This window comes from Hesperophylax consimilis, chromosome 18 (assembly GCF_061612785.1).
Source record: "Hesperophylax consimilis isolate HC1 chromosome 18, BYU_Hcon_1.0, whole genome shotgun sequence".
Taxonomy (NCBI): domain Eukaryota; kingdom Metazoa; phylum Arthropoda; class Insecta; order Trichoptera; family Limnephilidae; genus Hesperophylax; species Hesperophylax consimilis.
The window spans coordinates 24,196,927-24,222,975 of record NC_142853.1 but is presented as its reverse complement, the minus strand read 5'-3'; the positions used below and the strand labels follow the sequence as shown (position 1 = coordinate 24,222,975).

Genomic DNA, 26,049 nt, shown 5'->3' with positions numbered 1-26,049 from the left:
GTTTCTTCATTTGTTTTACTTTCAAATAGTTTTAATTAGTTGGGTACTTTGATCTTCAGTAATAATTTATAAGAATTTGATTAAAAAAAAAAAAAAAAAAAAAATCAACTTCTAATTCGATCTACTCGATAACGAAAGCTCAAATCAAAAAAAATTATACTACAAAATCGACTTCAAATGTGATGTAGATTCACCAGTTTCCCGCTTGTACTACGAGTTTCCGGACACCCTGTATATCGCTGTAAACAAAGGAAAATACATACAACTTATTCAGCCACTTTCCAGAAGAGGCAAAAAGAGCTTCTGTAATCTTAGATGAATTAATATAGTAACAGTAGACAATGCGTGAGGTTTCACTGAACTAGGTCCAGAGGACATACTGAAGCGGGCCATTCATAGCTATTTCATTCGTACATACGAATTCTTTGAATCGCTATCCTTTTCGACATTTTTTGTTTGATTAGTATGAATATAACGTGTCTTGTATTTTTATAATGTCATTGTTTGTAATGTTAGATTTTTTTTAGTAATTAAATCATGACACTGGTATATATAACAGTAAATACGTAAAGATACAATTAAAATACGCAGGTACTTCAATAGCAGGGGATAAATCTACTAATCTTCATATTTATAAAAATTTTAACAAACACTTAACCAGTCGAATGACTACCCATATTTAGGTCTCATCGCTTCTAGGCCTTCCTAAATTTAGGTTGACGGTTTTTGGCCAATTTATTTTTTATGATTTAATTTTTGTAATACCTACCACCGGATAAGCGGTGAAATACAGCTGGATTCATTGGCTTTAAACCACAGTAAGCAGTTTATATGTTTCCATATTAATATTTGGAGGTATGATTTTTTTAATGAGCGCGGATCGGAGAAAATCCAAAACCGAGCGCCTGAAAACCTCCACCCCTGGTTAAATAATTATCACAATATAATCATAGAGAGATTCAAATGATAGATCTGGTTTGTTCCTGGTTCCATAAATTTGAATTAATACTAAATAGAGATTTTTTAAATCTATTTTACTTCAACACTAAAATAATCGGACACCTTTTTCTGTGATTCGGGATCCCCGTCTCCTACCCAGCAGGAGAAATATTTCTAAAAAAAGGAAAACACAACTGAGAAATTTAAAAAAAGGACAACACTTTTGACACTTCATAAAACAAACATTTTTTGCAGTCCATTCCCAAGGCTTGTTGAAAATGTATGTAACAAGGTAGGCTCATACAGGCACTTTTCAGAAAAAAATGCATTGGGCCGCTCGCAAGCCCGTGACGTCACTCGAAGACCAGTTGAAGACCGAAAGGAATGATCTTTCACTTTTCAATAGATATGTGATACTATTTTACCTAGATCTAAGTTAATTTCGTCGCACTTATGTTTGTACATGTTATTTTTTAACAGTAAAAATGTAGGGTAAATATTTGGTATTGCTGGCCACACTTAATATGATTATTTTTAAATAAAACCTTTTGATTCACCTTATTTACTATAAAAGGCAACTATCTGCATTTGGGAAATTTTTAATTTTAACATTGTAATTTTTAATTACGTAAAATGAACATTCGCTTTCGTTACTTGGGATTATATGGGATGACAGCCAAAATAATTTCTGTTGATGACATTTTCTTATGTTGGTATTCTTGATACTATTCGAGTGGCTAGAATAGATGTTATTACCATTTACTCTATATAATAATATTATGTATTTTCACCTTAACTACACCCCGTTTTCAGGTATACTAGAATTCACAACCTCAAAATTTTACTTCAAACCATTCATCTTCTTTATGTGCCGTATCAGGTCCCCCCGACGTTGGCGATCACTCTTGAAAATGTCTCTTTGTCTTGCGCTGCCCGGAATAGCTCCTCCACACTTCTAATGCCGGTCCACTCTCGTATGTTTCGCAGCCAAGACATTTGTCTCCTACCAGGCCCTCTGCGACCCTCTATCTTGCCTTTCAAAATTAACTGGAGCAAGTGATACTTCTCCCCTCGAAGTACATGACCCAGATATGAAATTTTCCTGATTTTTATTAATCTAAGCAGTTCTCTCTCTGCTCTAGCCCGCCTGAGAATTTCTGTGTTGGTGATCATGTCGGTCCATGGTACTTTGAGTATTCTCCGGTGAAGCCACATTTCAAAAGCCTCTAACCTGTTCATGGTATTTACTTTCAAGGTCCATGTTTCACATCCATACAACAAGACCGACCACACATAACATTTTAGCATTCTCTGCCTTAGTTTTAAGCTGATATTATCATTGCAGAAGAGGGATTTCATTTTAATGAACGCAGTTCTTGCTGCTTCAATTCTGCACCTAACCTCTACATCTGGGTCAAGAGTCTCCGTGAGAATACTGCCGAGGTATCTAAATCTTTCGACCTTTTCGAAACCATTCATAACCTTGAGCAATTGCGTACACACACTTGTGTTGATTTGTACATACTACTATACACTTTTAATCCATCACCATTATATACTTTTAACCACTGTTTAATTTGGCAGCCACCTCTGGTCTGGAGCTCCAAAATCCTTGACTTGACATTATTGGTTTGGTTGAGAATATTTATCTCAAGAGAACGGTACGTTTCTTGGGCTGTGGAAATATTTTCGAATTTCCTCCCTCCTACAACTTCTCATCTCCTCAAAAACACCCTCCGCACAGCAACCCCAAAGAGAAGAGGCCCAGAGGAATTTATTTTCCTCTGGGCCTCCTGTGTGAAGTTGATTTTAAAAAAAATACTTGTTGAAATTTGGCTCTTTTCTGTATACTTATGCTGTTTTATAAATAAATTTTATTATTCTATTTAGCTGTGATGAAAAGAGTTTGGGTTATTTTGGTAGGAAATAGGGAAGAGGAGGGTGGGTAGTACCTGGTTATTCACACATGGTCATCAAATACCGCTAAAGCCATTTCAATCAATGCTTCGATTCCGAATTGTTGTCTTCCAAAACTTTCACCAAGGCGAATGATTATCTGAGAATATCTACCACCAAGTGCGACTATTTATATAAATACAATTGCTATCAACACTTTCCGTGTTGGATCCTTATCATGATAGTTTGCTAAATGAGACCTTAAAATTAAAATTTTCACGTCATCTTTGGGGATGCTGTGGAGGCTCTTTTTAAGGAAATGAAGGAGAGGAAGTTCTGCAAAGGAAAAAGGCATGAGAGGTGGGTAGGAATCTAGCGATCAGTGTGTCCAGGAGCGATGGACGAAGGATCTATCTCTCCCGCTACGACGCAAGACGATGGGTCACCAGTTGGGAGAGACCAGTTGGAGAGGTCAAAGGGTCTTCCCAAACCAGCCTCTCCCGATTCGGCACACCACATAGCTGGTGGGCAGGCGCATCCTGAACACATATCACCCGATGAACCCGGGCACCCCTGCTAAATCACCAACGTAGCGAATCACTTGGGATGACCTATGGCAGATGTGTTGGTTATCCAATAAGAAATATAAGCCTCCCAAATTGATAATGTATAAGGCGCTAATAAATAACCTCGATTCTACATCTTCAATGCATAAGTAACACTGAAAATAATACAGGGATTTTTTTTCTTTTATTCCGAACATTAGTTTTAGTGTAATATGTATACTATTACCAACGTATTATAAATAAATCATTGCAAATGCATTCTGAGTCGCTTAACGCCACTTGTATTGTAGTGAATTCAAATCTCCCAGTGGAAAATGGGCTTCTAGCTATGAAACGACTTTCTAGCCAATCACCGCTCAACCCCCTGGATGAGCTAACCTTGTTAAATACGTTCTCTACGAACCTTGGTCCATTCCCTCCAGCCATCTTTGACGGTGCTGCCAAACAATATGTGTCAAAGTATTAAGGTAGAAACACACTGGGTCGAGGTACACGATACACGCATTACTACGTTCCCAGTTCAACCTGCACACTGGTTCTATACACGCAAGGCGTGTGACCACGTGACACGTGGTCTTTACTTTCTGTACGTGGCGCACAAGCACGTCATTTGATTTTAAATTTATTTCTTAGGTTATGTTTATGTGTTTTATGACACAATTCATGGCTTTGTCTTGTCTTGCGATTCAGAGCGAATTTGAGGACGATTTACTTAGTTTATTATTTTACTAAGCCAACTGTTGAAACGAACAACCATAGATATACCAATCGTAACAGTAGATGCATAGATAAAACCACTCATAGATGTGAAATTAACTCGTTAGAGGTGTGATGCCACCCCCTCCATCTTAACATGTCCCATGCCGATCTGGACAGCACAGATCGGCGCAGCGATGGAGTATGGGTTTGCATTGCGTGTGACAAGTGTGTTTCTAAAGCATCTATTTCCATAGAAAATGTATGTATTGTAGTTATTCCAGGTATCCTAATGCGTTGCTTACGTAACGTACGTTGACCCAGTGTGTTTCTACCTTAAATTATTAACACTCATTTGTTTACTTTCATATTCTAAAAATGGTTCTACATAGGTACTGAAGCAAATATTGAAATAGAAGGTCGATAGGTACCTACCTTAATTTATTTAATTTCAACAAAATATTCAATTGATAATAATATAATTACTGTTCAATTTACCTGAAACACATCGCGGCCCCCACTTCCAGGAACTGTTGGAATGATTAATTTTGGCTTTAGGAAGTTCGTAAACCTCTGTAGTTCTGAAAAACTAGAGTGCTCGCTGTACGGAATACCTATAATGAAAAAAAAAAACACTTTTTAACAACTATTTTCCGCAGAGGTTGACAGAGGATGGAACTAGCGATGTTTATTTAGAGCAGAAGCCACGGTACCAGCTTAATATTTTCGCACGGCTCAAAGAGTCGACATAATTAAACAAAGGCTCAATTGAACAGGAGCCGCGAGCTCGGAGCTTATAAGAATACTGTACTCGCCCGATACTACTTGCTCAATATAGGTCCCGCTGTACGACTCTCTCGTTACGGCTTCCACGATATGGCTCCCAACTCCCAGCGTATGAATTGTACGACTTTTGGTTCCAATTAATACTTCGATAATTTTAATGGGGCTATTTTTCTAAAATATCTCCTGATAAACAGAGTAACCGTTCAATTCATGACTGGTCGATGGCTGAGTTGACATCGCGATTGTATCTCACCCAGCCGTAGTGTGTTCGATTCCTCGGCTAGCTAAGTCCTTCATCACAGCACAAGCAACATTTTCAGGTTAATGTGCTTGTAGTAGGAGATTTTCAAATATTGTCGGGTTATTCGTAACCCGGGAAGGTTTATCTTTCTTTAAAAAAAAATTAATAATAAGAATTGAGTTATCGTTCGATTTACTGGGAGTCATACGAATATGGCTCATCAAAAAGAGCTAGCTCAAATTGTACAGCTCGCTCATGAATGACTCATCGCTAGATGGAACACAACATAACTCTTTTGGCACATCCTTTTTACCTCATTCGCATTCAGAAATCACCAACTCTTCAGTTAATATTTTTATTCTTATTTTACTGAAGTGATAATATATAAAAAAATAATAACATTTACAATACATTATTCCCAAAGAGTTTATTAAAAATCATTTCTGGAAGACAATATTATACAATCAAAAGTAAATTATTTTTACATAAGAATACGAATTTTCCTACCTTCAGTTCACTTGCGTGTCATATATTTTAATGAAAAGTTTTCCATCAGAGAAAGACTTCTATATTATATTCGTAAAATTCTCTTTATGTTTCCTACTAAGGGCCTGTTCCCACTTCCGTTTTAAAAACGGAGGCGGGTCCCGTTTTCAAAACGGATGCCCTAGTGGCTGTAGTGGATGTATGGAGCTGTTCACACTTGTCCGACACGATTTGAAAACGGATCCGACATTTTTTGTCGGATGGATCGCCAGCGCAGCGCGTCCGTTTTCAAATCGTGTCGGAACACGCTCGCTCATAGTGTTGTATGGAGCTGTTCACACTTGTCGTCCAGTCGTTCCGGCAGAGTCCCCGCCACACCCCGACCCCTCCCCGCCCGCTCCCAGTCGCAAGGAAGCAGGCACGCTGCGTGCTTGTATTTGGTTATTTTGTTAAGTAAATAAATCAAAACTACAATAATGGATAAGGAAATAAATCCCGAAAATTTAATACCACTGGTCGAAGAAAGAGTATGGTAATATTTTATCTTTAACTAAATAAAAACAAAACACTTGGTGTACACAAGTTTTTTATACCAAAATTTTTATTTTTATTTTTTTAAGTTTACTTTTTTTAAATTTTAAAGCTTTAATGAGATGCACGGAAGAGCGTATTAGTTTAATAAACACATAATAAAAAATATTTGAGTTGTTATTGTTTTCTTACTTTAAAATATCGATAGCCTTTCTTCAGAACAAATGCACTTTCTCAATTTTGTATTTTGATATGTTAAGCTCTCTGAAACTCATTCCAGTAGATGGTTAAAGGAAGTGATAGACATTCTCTTAAGCCATTAAGCGCCCTTGAGGTGATTTTTCATGGTGAAAACGGCGCTATATAAATAATCCAATCATTATTATTCTAAAATAATTTAAGAACTTTAGTTCATCACTTCTCAACTCACCAATTAACACTTGGAAAATTCCTACAGAAAATCATTCGGCTATGATTGGGTGTACTCAAAATTTTCTTTTCACTTTTTTCCTTCTTTTTAATAAGTACAACATGACAACAGGAGCTTCATCGTCGTCCATTGCGCACCATTACTGAAGAATGAGCAAATAACATGTTTTTGTTGAATCGACAATTATTTTTTTTCGTAGAGTATGGTCCGTTTTTAAAACGGAAGTGTGAACAGGGCCATTGGCCATCCGTTTTTAAAACGGAAGTGTGAACAGGGCCATTGGCCATCCGTTTTTAAAACGGAAGTGTGAACAGGGCCATTGGCCATCCGTTTTTAAAACGGGACCCGCCTCCGATTTGAAAACGGAAGTGGGAACGGGCCCTAAAATGTACACATATTGTTGACTTTTAAATTTAGGGCAATCTGAAGAAAAGGTTAAAAAAACTCACCATGAATAGTAACATTTCCTTGCTGGGTAACACTCCCTTTTGATGAAACCCACCCAGTCGGCTTAAATGCCAAAATCTCCGTAAATTGATTACCCATATTCTTCAAATAGTCGTTGAGAAACTGAAAAAAAAGCACATTGAAATCAGACAAGTAATAAAAATAATAACATTTATTTGCAATATTATTTCAAATAAAATAAAATGACTCATCAGGTGTCATAAGGTGCAATGATATACAGGTTGTCCCAAAAAATAGTGTCAAGCGGAAGTCCAGACCCTAGTACTCAAATTACCCCCAGGTATGTTCTGCGATTTTTTTAGTTTTTGAGTATGATTTTTTTCGTGTTCTACCTCTGGACTTCCGCTTGACACTATTTTTTGGGACACCCTGTAAATAAATAATCAATGTTTACACGATAATGTAGCTGCCCCATTGGTAAAACGTGCAGCTGACAACTCTGAGCAGGTTTGTTTGTAAAACTTTGCCCCAAGGCAACCTTCAAAATTCGGTTCTTTTCCGTGGACGCCCATACATCTATATTCAGTTCTTTTGCAATTCCCAAGAAGAAGTTTTCTTTGCCTAAAAAGAAACAAATAATTGTCTTGATAGTTGTCGAGTCATATTGCAACATTAATATTACTCTGAATAAACCTACAAATATTCAAAATATCTGCCCTGGGGGTTGAGTCTGTAGCTTTAAATCAGTCACATGAAACTTACATAGGGGTGAGTCTGTTATGAATGTTACAAGCGAATCATTTAATGTTGATTAAAACTGCGCTAGCTAACACAAAAGACACAGACTCACCCCTCTGATGGTGACAGCCAACATAAATCATCAAAATAAAAGATTCCTTTAATATTAAATTTATGGCTATTTTCCTCTGAAGTGGGGACTTTACAATATGGTACCTACCTAATGAAATTGGGGTAGGTTCCCTTGTAATACTTTCGTTAACATAATATTTGAATGTGTTCTATTTATAAAAGTTGTAAACAAAAACCAAAGATTTGGGTTTATTTATGCTTGGAGGGAAAATGAATACCTACATATAGTGAAGAAAGAGGTTAGAAAAATGTTTGAGAGAGTAACGTGTTGTGGACATGATGTGATAAGTGTAATAATTGAGCATATTAAATGAACACGGAGAATTGTAATTCGACTCTAAAAATATAAAAAGAATCTTACCAATGGTGTATGTTCCGGATACAATAAGCAACTGTGAAAATGGAGTGCCAGATTCTATCATTTTCTGTTGCTTAAGTTTAAGAATATACAATGCTTGATTGATGCTTTCACTCTGTGTTGGAAATTTAAAGCGTGGATTACAGTATCTGAAATAATACAAAAGGATTTCAAAGTTGTTCAGAGGCAAGCAGGGAGTACCATTCTTATTCTTATTATATAATGAGCAGGAAGCATTCTGCGGATGCTCTCATATCTAATTTCACAATAAGCTTAAGGTAAAGGGTAAGGTTTTAAATTTTTAAAAAGGCTAGGAATTTAAGAATATACAATGCTTGATTGATGCTTTCACTCTGTGTTGGAAATTTAAAGCGTGGATTACAGTATCTGAAATAATACAAAAGGATTTCAAAGTTGTTCAGAGGCAAGCAGGGAGTACCATTCTTATTCTTATTATATAATGAGCAGGAAGCATTCTGCGGATGCTCTCATATCTAATTTCACAATAAGCTTAAGGTAAAGGCTAGGGTTTTAAATTTTTTTTTTTGAATTTTTTTTATTTATTTTTTAAATAAATGCTTAATATGTTAAGAATATTGTGTTCAAATTTCAAGTTTATTGGAGCAAAATTGACGAAGTTACGAGTATTTTTATACCTGTCGGATTTTAATCCCTACCTGACCATACGTATAAGCCGAGCAGAGCAGGAAGCTGAGAAACAAACTAAAGAAGGCAGGATTCGTCGTAGACAGGAGCAAAAAGGTGCTTTAGACATCATGGATGATAGCAACATCCTTTATGGACCTGGCATTGATGATTCAGTGTGAGGTAAGCCAATAAAATTTGCTTATAAACGTTTAATACCAGATTTTTTAGTGTTCAAAACTTTATAGCGTTTTTCCCACAACTCACGTTTTAAAAGTCGGTGACCGTCATAACTTCAAAACTACTGCACTGATCCTTTTGAAATTTTGAAAACTATTTTTGTACATAATTTACGAGGTAACGCTGGAGAGTTTTTTTCAAATTTGTTAATAATTATTATTTTACAATAACAAATTAGCCGATTTTTTTCACTAAAAATAGCGTTTTTCCCTTCAAAGTGTTCCAAAAAAGTGAAAAATTAAAATTTCGAAAAACCCTCCCAGCGTTACCTGGGAAAAACTATTATCTAACGAATGAACTTTGATTTTTTGATTTCAAATGACCCAGCACCGAGTTATGAGGGGCACCGCCATTCTACTTTTTTTTGAGACACGTCCGAATAATTGCTGCCATTGCCGTGTATTTTAATATTTCTCCGTGAAAATTTTATACAACATTCTTAAAATGTCATACTTTACTGTCCTATTAGATTTAATAAAGAAATTTTAACTGTGTTGTCACAAAAAATTTACAAAAAAATGCCTTTTTTCGTGCGAATTAACCCTAGCCCCCCCTTAACAGTAATTGAGTTTTTTCAAATTTAAAATAAGTTAATCCCATAGACATATGAATATTAGTAGACCTGCCCTAAGTGATTAAAAGCGTATTATCCCCACTCCCCATACCGGTTCCATTGAGCCGGCTGGGCTCGCATATGGCCTCAAGTGAAATTTGAAAATGTGACGTCATCATTCTTGTGCGAACTATGGTCGAGGCATCATCGGTTCATTTTACGAAATAACACGGCAAAATGTTGACTTGTGATATGAAAACTTGTAAAAATAGATGTGAAAAAGAGAATAAACCCAATTGTCGTATTACATTCCATAAGTAAGCATTATTTTACTTTATTTTAAGCTTATTCACACCGTATTATATGTATCAGTTTTAGAAACATATACTATCACATCACAATGTAGCGATTCTCAAGTGTGCTCATCGTTGTTTACTGGGGTAAGTAAATTATGAGACATTTGTAAAAGTGTCTTAACTAAATACTCTGAAACTAACTACGACTCTGAAAATAGAAGCTGCCTTACTTTGCCGAATTTGGACTTCGCAAATTAGTTCATAACGTGGCGAGTAATTTGCGCTCCCATGTAGAAATGTCTATTCATTCAAAAGCAGATTTTACTTTTAAGAACTAAATGGTGATATTATAATGCGAGATGCCTATTTACTGTCAAATTGATTTATTGACGAATCACAGTCAGCCTTACTCCCTTCGTTCTTCAACAGTTGATTTTACCCCTCGCCATTATCTTCTCGTCTATTAATTCCTATGTCTGTGGTTAATCCGTTTTTCTCTTCAAATAAAAATCCATTCGAGCTGTTTTTTTATATTAGTAAAATCGATGATATGTTGTGGAAGTTTGTTCTATGCATCCACTACTCTATTTGCAAGGAAGTTTCCTAGGATTGGATGCAAAAGGTGTTTAATTAATTTATTTTGACTGTCCACGGAGATTTATGTTTTTGTTGATGGTGAAGATTTCTTGGATGCCAAGGTAAATATAATACCCCGATAAAATTTTGAAAGTCTTAATCAAATCACCCCTTTCTCGTGATTCTTTTAACATTGGTATCTTAGTTCCTTGAGTCTATCTTCATATTGGCGGTCTTTCAAAATTCTTGGTATTTTATGAAATCTTCCTGTACTGACCGGTCGGTGGCTGAGTTGACATCGCGTTTGGGTCCCACCCAGGCGTAATGTGTTCAATTTCCAAAGTCCTCCACCACAACCCAAGCAACACTTTCTGCTCACTGTGGTGGTAGTAGGACATTTTCAAATATTGTCAGGATATTTGTAACCAGGGAATGTTTGTCTTTCTTTTTAAAATTTAAAACTATGTATCTATATCTTTCGCAAAATATGGACTGCATATTTGGAAAGCGTATTTCAGGAGAGGTCACACTTATGTTTTGTATATTTTAACCGGTGTTAGGTCAAGGAAAGCTTTTCTGATTAAATATGTTATTTAATTTGCTGTTTTGACAATCCCAGAGATATGCGATTCCCATTTCAAGTCTTGTGATATGATAACTGCTAGGTCTTGTTGTAACGTCACTGCTTTTAGAATAATAATATTGAAGGTCCAGAAGAACAATGTTGGATGTGCAAATTTGTAGTTTTACAGTAAAGCCGTTTAAAGTTTCGTTTCTGCACTTTTACTGTTTTTGAGATCAAGAAATATAGTGTTGTTTGATATTTTGCATTAACCCCTATTTATTTAATTGGAGAAATATATTATCAAAAACAGTAAAAATGGAGAAACTAAACTTTAAACAGCTCTACTGCAAAACTACAAACTTGCACATCCAACATTGTTCTTTGGGACCTTCAATATGTTCCTAACCATAGTAATACTTGACCAGTTTCAACAGTGCTATTTTTTGCAAAATGTCACCTCAAGGGAGCTTAAACTTACGTGGTATCAAGATAAACGGTATGAATTTCCTTGTTCCAAAATACGGGGTAAGATTCCATCAATGGCGTTGCTCTAAAATCGCCGCAGTGTAAAATATTCCTACCACAAGGCAAACTAAACACAAGCATTACGGACCCAGGGCAGCTGTAACAACACAACATTAATATTATAAACGTTTAAAGAAAGAATTTTTAGGTTTAGATTTTCACTCAAAATTAAATGTGAAAGATAAATGGTTCGTCCTGAAATAGGTTCAGGCTCTAAAAGGAGAATAATATAGAGCCTAATGGAAATCACTATTAGTGTGTAGTTTAAGGATGGTTTGTTTCATAGAATTGTTCAAATTCTATGAAACAAACGATTTCGGCGATTTCGGGTTCCGTGAAATTTGTGAAGGTTCTATTCATGTTCTGTTATTATATCATTATTGGCTAGTTGTTTTACAAAACTTAAATAATAACAGAACTTGAATAGAACCTTCACAGAACTTGAAAATCAACTTTGAAATTCGATGAATTGTTCAAATTCTCTGAAACCACCCATCCTTAGAGTGCACTTTCTATTTCCAAGTGGGTACTACTCAACCCCCACTAGAACAAATTTACATGCGACACAATAAAGGAAGAAAATATTAAAAGATGAATATATATGATAAAGGCTGCTGAGAATAAGAAAAATAAATAATGAGGTTATTGCAATACACATTATATTTATATACATACATTCTTCCCTTCAAGAAATCCAAGTTTGGTAATACAAAATAGAGTCTAGCAGTTGACAAGTTAGAGAGTAAAGAGAGTGGAAGGAGGTGGTAAATCTTGGAGTACAACTATATTAAAGAGATACTTACTGATTGGCATCTACAGTTGTGACTTTAATGCCGCATATGTCCACAGTCTTGCCAACTTCCAATATGTTTATTATATTCAATTTCACATACAATTTCTGCTGACAGAGATCACCTGAAACGCATAATATCGACGAACATACAAATAAACTGTGATATTAATGATATCATATTTTTGTAAAAAGCAGTCACATTGTGGTTTGACATAATATTAAATAAAAATTAAACACTTTGATTAAAAACCTTGAATTATTGTAAATTTTATTAAGACCGACCGGTTTCGCTTGGTAGAAGCGTCTTCAGGGTTCAAAATTTAACTAATCTAAAATACAATGGGTGTGCTCGTAATACATATCATAGAGTGAGACAAAACATTATAATAATAGAACAGTGAGATATCATTAATTTTAAATTTAACATAGTAACAAAGTGTCAACATTGACGCTTTGTTACTATTTTTTTCACAAAAAAAATAAAATTTTAGATTATTTCAATGTCTGGGACAATATCTCCACGTAGTGTTAAAATAAAAAATCTCAAATATATATTTCAATTAAAAATAGGCATTTTTTACTCAATCACCCAATAAAAAGTACTCACAGTTTATAAATTTGAAATCGCTCTCCTGAAAAGTTGTCATTTTTGACTTGTGCTCTTTATGCTTAGAATGATAGATTTATTATTTAGTTGGGTTTAAAGTAATTGATGACTTCGTTAAAAAAAATCTACTTAACCTTTGGAAAACCAGACCATTTTTGAGGGATATCAAAAAATAACTACAGTGTTTCAAGTACAAGCGATTCTGTTAAAAAAATTTATGCACTTTCTCATGGCATATACAGGTTTAAATCGCATATCAAAAAATTCTAGCTAGGGCGAAATTTCATTGCCAACAGAGCATGAATGGTTTGTCATCGGGAAAAAATTCTTGTCACTTAAAGGTTTCCAAAGGTTAAAGAAGGTTAGAAACAAAACAAAATAAAGTTAGTGGATGATTTCAACGAGTGGATGATATGGTTGGGTTGGTTTTACCTGTTATTTTAGTGCAGTAAATGGGTTTGTTGAATGACTTGTTTAGTCCCATATAGTGATCAGAGTGAAAATGTGTGAGGAAATATACAGATATATCAGGAATCTCGCCATAAGAAAAAGCATCAACTGCAAATGGTGTATCTATAACAAATTGATTATATTAAGGTCAGAATGTTGTTATTATTGCCAGGTACGAATGAATTGGTTTCATGAAAACTCAACACACCTTTAAAACGTGATAAAGTAGTTAAAAGAGATGAAAAAAAACTAACATGTAAACCAAACCTGTTTAACCTAGTTTTTGTTTCATTACTTTTCACGACTTTATATCACTTTTTAAAAGGGTGCTGAATTTTCATTCTTATGAGTTATCTATAATAAAACATTAACTTTTACCTTTGACGACTTTGTAGTATGGACATTTCTTTTTCGGTTTGCCTTTGGATCCCGAAAAAACTAGAGAAAGCTGTTTGTCAGCATTAATTTTCTTAACTTGGGGTATAATATTTCTACTCCGTAGATTTGGATAAATTTTTTTACCTACCGGAGATTCTTGGCTAGGTTTGAGAATATTTTCCTTCAATTCCGATTTTTCTTGATCAGATGTTTTGGTTAAGGAATCATCCATATCTGAGTTTTGGTCGTCACACAAATCGAATATGGGCAGAATTGTATTCAATGGTTGAGATTTAACTTCATGCCTCAATTGCATTTCTTCAATTTTGTTTTTTAACTCTGGATCCAGAGAATCTATTCTTTGAGAAGGAGTTCTGAAATAATTTAACAGTGTGTTTTTCGGTTTAACTAAACGTTTTGGCGTGGTATTTTTAATTTTTGATACAGATTTTGTCTTTTTGGAAGACATGGGAATAGTGGGATTTTCTACACTATTCAATAACTTTGTATGGTAATCATTTAAGTTGTTTATAGCTTTAATAAATTTAAAGTTTTCTATGCATTTTGTATGGATTATGTTGTTGGGCAATGTTTGAAGGGGTTCTCTTGTTGGCTGGATGGAAACCGAACTCTGAAAAACAATGAAGAATTCCATTACATTAATTTTAAGTTCAGTTAACAGAGTTAAAATATTGGATTAATGACAGAATAGAGTTTGTTTTGATAAATTTATTTATTCATAAATTATAATTATATATTGTTAAGATGGCAATTTATTTGAGTGCATTCCTACCATTCAAATGGTGATTAAGCTAAGTTAATGTTATATAAAAAGGACAAACAGATAGCAATTTATTTCTTTTTAAATTAAACCAATTTAAAAAGATAAAAGCATTAAAATAATTTTTAAGCAGTTGAATTTAAGTTAGACGAAAAAATCATAATTTTAGCAATAAAGTTGCCGAATACCGCTTAATATGCAAAAACTTAATTGCTACAAGAAACAACTATTGATGTCAGGGGAGTTGGTAAAAGAGGTATTAAAGTTCTATTTTTTGTCTAAGTTATGTATGAAGGTTAGGAAATATGCATAAAATATTAAAATAACCCAAACTAGCGACCTAAAAACCTATTTTGTGGATATTTTACATCTCCCCCAACTTAAATAGTCGTTTCTAGTAGTAATTACATTGAAACAAAGTGTTTTTTTTTAAATTGCGCACATGAGGCGGAATTCTACAGCTTCGCTATTTTAGCAATATGTACAGACAAATTACTATTATATTGGAAACTAGATGTACCCCGCTACGCATTGCTGTGGCTCAGTCTACCTGTGCCTGTAGAGAAACAATAGAATGTTTTACTTTTACATCCAAGAGATAGCGAAATTAAAAAAAAAATCCAGCTGATTGGACTGTTTAAAAAAAACATGTTTTTACCTGTCACAGGTGACATCTGTATAATATAGGTATAAAACACATGCGTATTCGAATTCAGCGTTATGTCATTGAAGAAGTTTGTGATATTTAAGATTTTGAAGAAATGAACATTTTTATTTAGAGAGAAGATTACTATGAAGAATGACTTTTCATGATAACTGAAACCCCAAGAAAATAATATAAAAAAAAAAATGGTACAATTTCTGTACTCCACTTACTTTTTAATAAGCGCAAATCATTTATAACTCTTTTTTCAACTTAATTACTTCAAGAAACAATTATTTATGTCAGGGGAAATTATAAAAGGTGCAATAAAGTTCCAATTTTTTCATTCAAAATAGGATAAACTTGTCAAATTCCGCTGCACGCTTAATATGCAAAAAAATTATATCAAGATAACAATCAAGAAATAAGTATTTGTCGTGGGAGATGGTAAAAGATGCATTAAAATTCCATTTTTTCTCAATCAAAGTTAAAAAGTTAAAGTTTGAAAGTTAGGATATACATATAAATTATTAAAATAACCCAAACTAACACCCTAAAATCTTATTTTGTACATGTTTATACTTATACCCCTCCCTGATTTAAATAGTTGTACCCATTAGATATTTAAGTTGGAATCAAGTGTTGTTTTTTTGAAGAGCCTAATATTTACCGAATATTTACCGTTATCTTTTATATTACCTAGTTAAGTTAAATCAAAGTGTCAAAAACAAATATTCGCACCGTAGCCTGCGATCCTAAAAGTTTACCGAGTATTATGAGATAGGAAGATAGATGAATGTAGGTAGGAGAAAGTACGAAACATTTGTTTTTCAATAGATATCAAAACATTATATTTAAAGTAACTATAATAAAATGCAATTAATACCAAAGTTGAGACATTCGACGCATCTTTTCGCAACGAAAGCAGCTTTTTCTTGTCAATACTCTGAAACAAATATAAATGGTAAAGGTATTTTTACGAATTTAAAATGTCTGAAGTGATTCGAGGATATAAAATTTATTACCAAATTTGAAGAGTTTGAAGGCCGCTTTCTTTCACTTCGGGCGTGAAGTATCGAAGGAACAAAGTTGTTCAAATCATCCATCGATTCAAATATTCATGACAACCTCCAATGGTATAATAATTGTACTCAGATAATGTAAATATTATACGAATGACGGTATTAAATGGTTGTTTTTAATGAATAAAGAAGAACTTATCTGGCTACATTTTGCCAACAAATTTGCGGGTATATTAAAATTATTTTTTTAAAATTAATGTTCCACTGAAAACTTAAACCAACAGCTTTTGTAAATCATGTTCACTACAAAATATGTATTTTGAATGTTTTCACCACAGATATGCTTTCACTTTTTGGCATGACAGTTCTGAATACAGGGTACAGGGGTGCCACAATAAATAAATCACTCAATAGTAGTGATGGGCAGGTTCGAAACATTTACGTGATCGAAACATCAAAAGAATCGATTTAATCGCTCGGAGTTCAGCGGGAGCAGTAGGTCAGGAGAGGGGCATATTTTTATCAGTGTGTGGAGGGGGGTGGCAACATTTCGGTAGGTAAGTACTGCATTCGTAAAAAATGGGCTAAACCAGTGTTTTCACTAATGTTTATTATTTACTTGCAAATAGCAACGTAATGATCGTAATATTATTATCATGATGTGAATGTCTACGAATTTGAAAGGGTTTCATAAGCACATAAGATAAAAATAAATTCCCTCGGGGCCTGTCACCTTTGGGGATGCTGCGTAGAGTGTATTTTTTTAGGAGAGAAAAGAGTGAACACGAGTATTGAAGAGACCTATGTTGAAAGAGGGAAACACGTAATCTGACAATCCGTTCTACGGCCGAGCTGTTGAACCAAGAACCAAGCTGTTGAACGACTTTCGTATTCTATCTAGTACAATTGATCGATAAAGATTTTATCTAAAGGTTACTTGTTATCGTTTCCAATCATGACTGCAGATGGCCAACGTACAAATAACAGTTCGCAACGACTAATTGGAATTGGATTGGAATATACTCTCATTATCGCCCTGTTGTAAGACCACCATTGAAGTGTTACTTGAAATGGCTTAACTCGTATTTAAAATATAATATTTCCTTCAGCCTCACAACATACCCCAATTGAAAGCCATAGTATCTCTGGCTCCAGACGGTTAGAAGAGGTTGAGAGCAGTTGGGACTCTTGTGCGGTATTCACATTAAAAAAATATATTATTTAGTTTTTAAACTGTAAGAATGTTATATATTTTTTGATATCTGTAAGAAATCGGGTTCAAATTCCGGCTTGCACAAGTAAATATCAACAGATACATTTGTGTTATTTCACAATGTATTCCTTTAAAATAATAAATAGTATATTAAGACCCATTCTAATAAACCGTGTACAAATGTTGGAAGCGCGTTTTGCATGTTTCCCGACTTTGCACCGGTGCCGAAGGGATCAATGGCGCTAGTACCTCGGAGCATCTTCCATTGAAATACCGGTAGAACAGGGACAGCATTATCACCTGACGCCTGTGCTCTAAAGATTGAAATCCGTTTGTTAAGATACCCTATATATATATATCATTCTCTAGCCTTACAAACGGATTGATATCCTAACAAAATAGAAATTAAAACGTCAATTAAAAACTACATCTATTCCTAATGTTTATATTTTACCCCCCTTACTAAATGGGCGTGTTTTAGATTTTGTGCAGCTGATAAACTTCCATTTACTCAATTAAATTAATAGGGTTGGTTATCAGTTGTGTAGGTTTTAAAACACGTTTAATAGTAAGGCCAAAATTCTTTACCTTTTATTCAAAATACGTCTAATGTATTGGTCACCACGAAACAGGCAGTTACCTAGTATGGTGAGTCAATGTATTAATATCTTCCAAGTGTCTATTAATAAAAAATCTTTGGAGCACAGACGTCAGGTGCGAATGCTGTCCTTTTTTACCGGTATTTCGATGGAAGATACTCCGAGTCTCGTGAGTCTTGAGTCTCATGAACATGAGAGTCTTCAAGACTCATGTTCACTTCTTCCTCTCCTAAAAATGCCCTCCATACAGCATCCCCAAAGATGACATAGGCCTCCTGTGTGGAGTTAATGTATAAAGGAGGAATCTTTCAAATAAGATTCTGCATACCCAATACTACTTAAAGATCTAAAGACCATAACTGACCACCAGTCACTTATTGTATGCCTGGGGAGAAATCCCCAGATCTGGGGGATTTTATTTATTTATTATTTTAAACACCCCGATGGGATTTTACATGATAAATATTTTACATGATTTAAGCCGGGAATACACATGCCTGTAGCTGGCACACTTGCATGCAAGCTCCTTGCACATGCCAGCTACTATCATGTGTATACGCTAACTTGCATGCCTGTACCTTAGAGTGCCTTGCAAGTAGATTGCACAACATTTGATTTACTGGCATGCAAGTTGAGGGAGGGGACGAGGGGGGCTATGAAACCGGCATGTGTGAACGTCGCGACAGGTACGGGCATGCCAGTAGACATTACAATACAATTGGCAGTACACATAGTACTGCCAATTGCAATACGATGATATTTAATTCACTTCGAATGTTTTCCATTGCCAAAAAGCTTGAGACTACTCAGTCTCAGAGTGATTTGAGACACGTACTGTCTAGTGACTGGCATGTGTATACGTCTTGCAAATACAGGCATGCAAGGACGCAACTTGCATGCAAGCTTCTGTTCCATTTTACAGGCATGTGTATCGCCGCCTTAACTGCATAAACAGTGCCAACAGAAGGTGTATTTTTTTATTTTTAACACAACAAAAAATAACAATTTATAAATCAAGTATGTTCGTACATGCATACAGTTATTAATATGTGTGTTAAAAACAAAGACAAGATTAAAAAAAAAGACATGAAATGATAAAAGTTAATAACGAGCAAATCGATATGAAGTTAGTTCCCTTTTTAAGTTGACAGCGTTTGTTTGCAAGTGATGAATTCTTGGAATTGATGAATAAATAGAGTAGTTAATATTAAGGTTATTGTTACATTTAATGATAGAACGTCCAGCGTCCTGCCAGCAGGACTTTACGTACTACCGGTAGGACGTAAGTTTTTTGTTTATATGCGGCTTTGTAGGCCTGCTAGCAGGATGCCGTTAACTGCATTGCATAGTGCGTCTCTTTCTGATTCAGCGAGTTTTTGAATCGTATTTCTGCGATCAGTCTGGCCAAAATGGCGGCGAGTATAAGACGTGGGGTCCGCGTTCGCGTCAAAGCCACGTATTTCGACGAAAATGATGGCCTAAACACATGGAGTCGCAAACATTTTGGTGATAATTACGACATTAGTTATTGTTGGGGCACTGTAAAAAAGTTAGAAAACAATTATGCAAGGGTATATTGGGAAATTGACAAAAAAATATCAACCGTGCCCGTTGGAGTTCTAATTGCTGAAACCGAAAATGACAATTTAGTGGAAGCAAATACAAATGAAGAACATTGTAAGTACAAACTTTCTTATTTTATTCATAGGCTTACGTTTATAGTAAGCCTAGTATATTCCCATAGAAAAAATAGTACTTGGAGGTTGCTTGTTCGTTTCCATTATTTACGTGATTGACAATTTTTTTTTGACAGGCACAACATAAATTAACTTTGCTAAGTTTGACTTGTATGGGTATGTATGCGTATGTATTTGCGTGTCTGTGTGTGTGGGCGCGTGCTTGCCTGTGTGTCTGTGCCTGGGTGTGTGTGTATTAAAAATATTTTTATTATTTTTTAACTGATAAACTTTATTAATGTTTATAAGACAAGGTTTTTATGCATATCACAAAGGATTACAAATTATTATAAGCAATAATTATTAGCCAGAAACACCCATACAAATTGAAAAAATCTTCCGAGAAGATATAATAACTGCCGACGACGAAAAATAATAATATTTGACAATTCTAAGTATTCACCAATAAAATGTAGACATAATTTGTCGCGACGCTATCTAGTGGGGAATTTAGCAAGTAAAATTGCCTTCCCTACTATAATAAAGTATGTTGTTCTTAGGTGAAATAATAAAATAAGCAATAGTTGTTGAACGAAATATTTCTAATACATATTGAATAATTTGACGGGACAGGAGATAGGCCGGCGTAGCTCAATGGATCGATCACCTGACCGGAAATCAGGAGGGTGTGAGTACCGTCGCGACGCGTCGGCGGTTATTATTTCTTCTCGGAAGATTTTTTCAATTTGTATGGGTGTTTCTGGCTAATAATTATTGCTTATATTTATTTGGAAAATAATTTTAAGTTTAAATATATTGAGTACCTACACCCCTTTGCGTCTGTTGATCACTAATAATGGATTTTTTTTCAGCATCGTCTGAATCGGGTTCTTCTTCTTCGAGCGAAGATGACGAGACAAGTATTTCAGTACATCCGAATTCAAGTACAAGCAACGTAAATTCTGCTCGAAATACAACAGTTGCAAAGGGTGTTACCTGGACTTTTCATGAAGCAATACGTGTCGATCAACGACAACAAGGCTATTTCAAAGCTACCTTGCTAGTACCATTGGGGCCCGCACGAAGTATCAAGGATGCATTTTTCATGATATTTCCGAGAGAGAAGCTTAGTTACATAGTCCATTGCACCAACTATTCGTTTCCAGCAAGACAAAAACTGTTGAACGAGAAGGAATTATTAACTGTTTTTGGCATATTATATGCTATGACTCTTCAAGAACTTCCAGATCGACGATCCTATTGGAATACCACCTCTGATGGAATATATCCCCCTGCAAATTTTGGACAAAGATTTGGTATGAGCCGCCAAAGATTTGAGATCATTCTCATGGCATTGCGCTTCACACAATCCTCAGACCTTGATTTTTCTGATAAATGGCGTAACACTAGAACATTAGTAACGATGGTGAATGATAAACTAAAAGATACCATCCATCCTGGGTCAAAAATAACTGTAGATGAATCCATGTTCGCCTGGTATGGAAGGGGTGCGTACTTCAAAAACGGAATGCCAGCAGTTATGAAGATTAAAAGAAAACCAAAAGGAGTCGGTTGTGAAGTAAAAACAGCGTGTGATAGTGACACAAACATTATGATCAGAATGGAAATTAATGAGGGCAAAGAAGCAATGAGTACGAAGAAATGGCAAAGAGAATTTGGCGCAGGAACTGCAACTACTTTGAGATTGACAGAGCCATGGTATGGTTCTGGCAGAGTTATAGTTGGTGACTCTTGGTTTGCTTCAGTCAAAACAGCTGTGGAGTTATTCAAAGTTGGATTGTATTTTATTGGACTGGTAAAGACAGCACATAGTTTCTATCCTGTGTCTGAGATGGCAGCTCAGTGTCCTACGCATAAGGGGGCATCTGTTGTGAGTACAGCAGAAAAAGACTCTGTGCAGCTCACTGCCTGTGCCTGGAGAGACAAAAAGATTCATACATTTGTAGCCACTTGCGAAACGACACTGCCTGGCCTGCCATCACGCAAAAGAAGGTGGGACGATGAAGGAAATTTATTTTACCGAGAAGTCGATCGGCCTAAATTAGTCCAGCAATATTTTGACGGGGCTGCGGCTATCGATATTCACAATCACATTAGGCAGGATGGATTGGCATTGGAGAAAGCTTGGGGCACACAAAAATGGGAACATAGAATATATGCCTCAGTTCTGGGCATTATAGAAACGAATGCGTATTTGGTTTTTAATAATTTCTTTCGCTCCGAACATGATCAGGTGTCTCACAGGTGGTTTACTACCAACCTGGTATTAGCTCTAACTATTAATGACGATGATAACCTACAAGAGAATGAGCCGCCACCACACGAGAACATCGCTCACAGCGGAGAACACATTCTTGAGGCCCTGTCAAAATCAGATGACAGAAAGAGAGTTCAACGCAAATGTATAGTTTGCTCCAGAGTCAACAAAAAACAGCAGAAGGCGAGCTTTTTTTGCAAGACATGTGGTCCGCGATGTGTTTTATGCTCTCCACAGACAGGAAGAAACTGCTTCACCTACCATATCGCGAATGGAATTCCAGCATAATCCTTTTTTTAATTTTCTCAAAGTAAATACAATTTTCACTTACGTTTTTTTTTCTTCATTTTCTTGTTTATTTTCTACCCTGTTATATTAATAAGCGCCCATGTCTTATTTTATTATACCTTTTTTTAATTTTCTCAAAATAAATACAATTTTCACTTTCGTTTTTTTTTTCATTTTCTTGTTTATTTTCTACCCTGTTATGTTAATAAGCGCCCATATCTAATTTTATTAAATAAAATACAGAAAGTTTGTCACCTCTGCCTATTTTTAACATGCATAAAAGTCGAGTACTGCTAGAAGGACAGCCTCTTATATTCATACAAAAACCGCAAAAAATTGCGTACTGCTGGCAGGACGCACACTCGTCGAATTGTCCTTCCGGAAGCTCCTTCCGGCAGGACAAGGGTTTGGACGTTCTATCATTAAAAGTGTTTTTGGTTCGACATAGTCTGGCAGGTACATTCATATAAATGAATGCTAATAATTAAGGGCTGTCAATTAGAGGTTTAATAATTATGAATAAAATAATTTTAATTATTCTATCTGATATTTTTATAAGTCTGGTTTCCGTATGTAAGTTATTATAAATTATAAATTCCATGCAAATATTCGATTCAAAATTGATATACCGAAAGAATAGTACATATAGTATTAAATATTATATACAAGTGAGTATATGAGTATATAAATGATAATTTTGAAGTTGAAAGGGAGTTTAATTTTGAGCGATTTAATCACACATTTTGTTCAATTATTTTCAAGAAAATTTTATTTGCTAGGATTTAACGAACTCGTATTATATTTTACCAACTAACCCGTCAACGATTTACTAAAAATGACCTGAAGTGTTTTTGTTAATATTGATCGAAATTCAAATTAGAAAGCGCAAAACACCACCACCAAGAATAAATTCATTTTGCCGCCATTGAAAGGAATGTATAAGTCTATATGATACACTAGCGCCTTTAGCGGCTACCGATGTTTATATTGCCAGCGATTGCCACTAGTTCGATGGAGTTGGACCTATTATTCATATTATAGGGTATTTGGTTACGTACAATTATTTATTCGAAATAAACATTATGTTCGCGAAATGTCTATAGGAATATTTATTCGACATTCAAGTATCTTCTGTTTTTTTCATTGTGAAGGAAGATTTGTATGGACGGCTTTTAGGACGATCGTCGACATGCATACGATCTCTGCGTGGGACTAGTAGGTACTTATAATAATTAATAATTATCCTATCAAACACAATATTATTACCATTATTTCCGAACTTTTCAGAGTAACTTCAGTTAAACGGTTCCTTTTGGAGCTTTCTATGTATATCATACTCTTTTATTGTTAGACATAGTCACGAAATTATCGTTTAATTTCACATTTCAAATTTCTCTTTTGGCAGTACCTAATCTTCAGCATCTAGCGTCCGGAAACAATATATGTTTCCATTCACACATGCTTCGTTTGCTAACAAATCCGCCTCTACATTCCTATATACCTATTTCTTCTTTCTAGTACATATTTATATACCTACTCAACATTCAAATAAAAACACATTTTTTATAATTTTTGAATGCATTTATTTATTTTTCTTCAACATATTTACATAATTCTATTCATATTCGTCACAATAAAGAAGCCTTGTATACCTTTATTAACTCTGTGGTGCTTGAATAAGGTAGCTTGCCAAAAACTCGTTTACCAAGTGGGTTTTTTTTTAATATTCTTGAGTGTGTTTGCTTATTCGAAGCTTTGTATAGAACTACACTGCATTAAGCTGTAAAAATGTCATTCTCAGTGGCGGATTTGCCCTTAGGCCTGTGTAGGCCCGGGCCTAGGGCGGCCAGATATTAGGGGCGGCCAATCGTGACAAAAAAGACACAGATGATAACAAGAAATTTCTTCCTAAGTACCTAAATATTCTACGTACGAAATAGCGATATGCAAGAGCGTGTTCACACACAGCACACAGCGCGCCCCCACGCCCCGCAGCCGCCCTCGCCACACCTATGATGGGTACTGAGAAAGGGGCGGCTACATGGTCTGGGGCCTAGGGCGGCTAAGACTGCAAATCCGCCTCTGGTCATTCTATCAAATTATTATACACTTATTATAAAATCGGATCAAGTTAGTAAAGCTGGAATGTGATTGACGATTTTGCGATTTCGGAAAACACGTGGTAGGTAGGTAACAAATAATTATAAGCAATAATTAGTCATCCGGTACTAAAAACACCTTTATAGTCCGAATTGCCCAGCGCCTAATACCCGTTTTACACCGTACTTTTTTCATCCGGTTTGTCTATTCGAGATGATAAAGGGACGTTATTTTGGTAGTTTAACATGGCGCACGGAGAAAAATTATCATGTTAAAATAAATAGCATGACGGAATGCGGCAATATCAATATCAGTATTTGAATGGACACGTGTTCCGCCGTCCTCATAAAACATTCGCTTTTCACTGATACTTTGTTAGGATCTCTGTTTTGACAAGAAAACAAATAATTTGACCAGTTTTTAAATAAATTACTAGTATTTTATGTTAGTAAGTTTTCTCCGTGCGGACATTATTTGACATCTGTCATATCTCATTAATTTACCTAACTATATTAGTGAAAATATTGCATGTTTATTTAGTTTCATATTTAACATATATTTATAAAAAGACCACAATACGTAGGTATGTATTACTGATTGTAAATGTGTTTTACTATTCGGTATTGCAAATGTCGCGTGTATGTTTGATGATTTGAAATTTTTTGTTTTAAGGAAATAATACACTAGAACTTTGCAAACATGTTAACTCATAGAATAAAGAATATTTTTGTGTGTTAACTTCATATTATAACATAATTTTATTAATTTATGAATAGAGACAGTGTTGTGACAGCTATTGGTTTAGCATCTGCGCTGCCATGTTTTGGTGGTTTCAGCTCGTATACTATAAGAATATTGTAGGCAATTTTGTCAAAGCGTAGGAAACTATAAAAATCATTATGATAAAGGTTCAAAGACTAACAGGTAGGTAAACAAAAACATTGATTGGATAATGACCAATGGGCTGGAGCGACATTGCGAATATCAAATTTCAGTAATCAATATCAGAAAAAAGACACCTTATTTCATTCATATTCTCGTAAAAATAGTTCCTCACCACACTGTTCAAGAAGAATGCACTTATTGTTTGGCCCTAAAACATAGTCGGGTTTACAGACACATTGCCTCAGCGGGCAGTCAACATAGCAATCTTCAGACACATTAGGGGAATCGCAGGTCCTGGGGCATGGCACTGGACAGTGTTGAACTATTGCATTAGGATCATTACAACCTGAGGAAAGAAATAAAAGATAATATATTATGTTTTTGTAGTGACATTTACAAACTTCTCAACTTGTGTATACCTCGCTAAAGTCCCAACTGCCGGAAGTCGGTTGGACTATGTCATTTCCATTTGGTGCAGGTTGTGAAACTAAAGGGATGGGGGAGGGGGAAGAGATGGGGGTAGACGATGGTTGGGAAACACCTAGCTATTCATATCTGGTCACTAAACAAAGTTAAAGAAATTTCGAGTAACGATCCTGAGTGGTTGATACGGAGAGAACTAACCACTCTCGAAATATTTGAAAAACACGATGACGATTTCTCCATCCAAGATGAGATATTTCATAATACTATGATATATACCTACATAATTTATATAGATTGGAGAAA

At 35.2% G+C, this 26,049-nt stretch overlaps 1 protein-coding gene across 3 annotated transcripts; it reads right to left on the bottom strand.

Moving 5' to 3' along the window:
* Positions 1-118: 118 nt before the first annotated feature.
* LOC149415546 (DNA cross-link repair 1A protein-like) lies at positions 119-16,636 on the bottom strand. Of its 3 annotated transcripts, none has more exons than XM_089642718.1 (11): positions 16,285-16,636; positions 16,146-16,205; positions 13,836-14,466; positions 13,440-13,580; positions 12,411-12,522; positions 11,561-11,704; positions 8,211-8,356; positions 7,434-7,600; positions 7,021-7,141; positions 4,596-4,711; positions 119-1,113 (listed from the first exon to the last, which is right to left on the bottom strand). In XM_089642718.1, the coding sequence occupies exons 1-11, from the start codon at positions 16,363-16,365 to the stop codon at positions 1,030-1,032; spliced, it is 1,803 nt and encodes a 600-aa protein (XP_089498844.1). In that variant the 5' UTR covers positions 16,366-16,636; the 3' UTR covers positions 119-1,029. The 3 variants fall into 3 exon arrangements, with proteins under 3 accessions (XP_089498844.1, XP_089498845.1, XP_089498846.1); XM_089642719.1 differs by having other exon boundaries at positions 13,980-14,466; XM_089642720.1 differs by having other exon boundaries at positions 13,984-14,466.
* Positions 16,637-26,049: the final 9,413 nt, after the last annotated feature.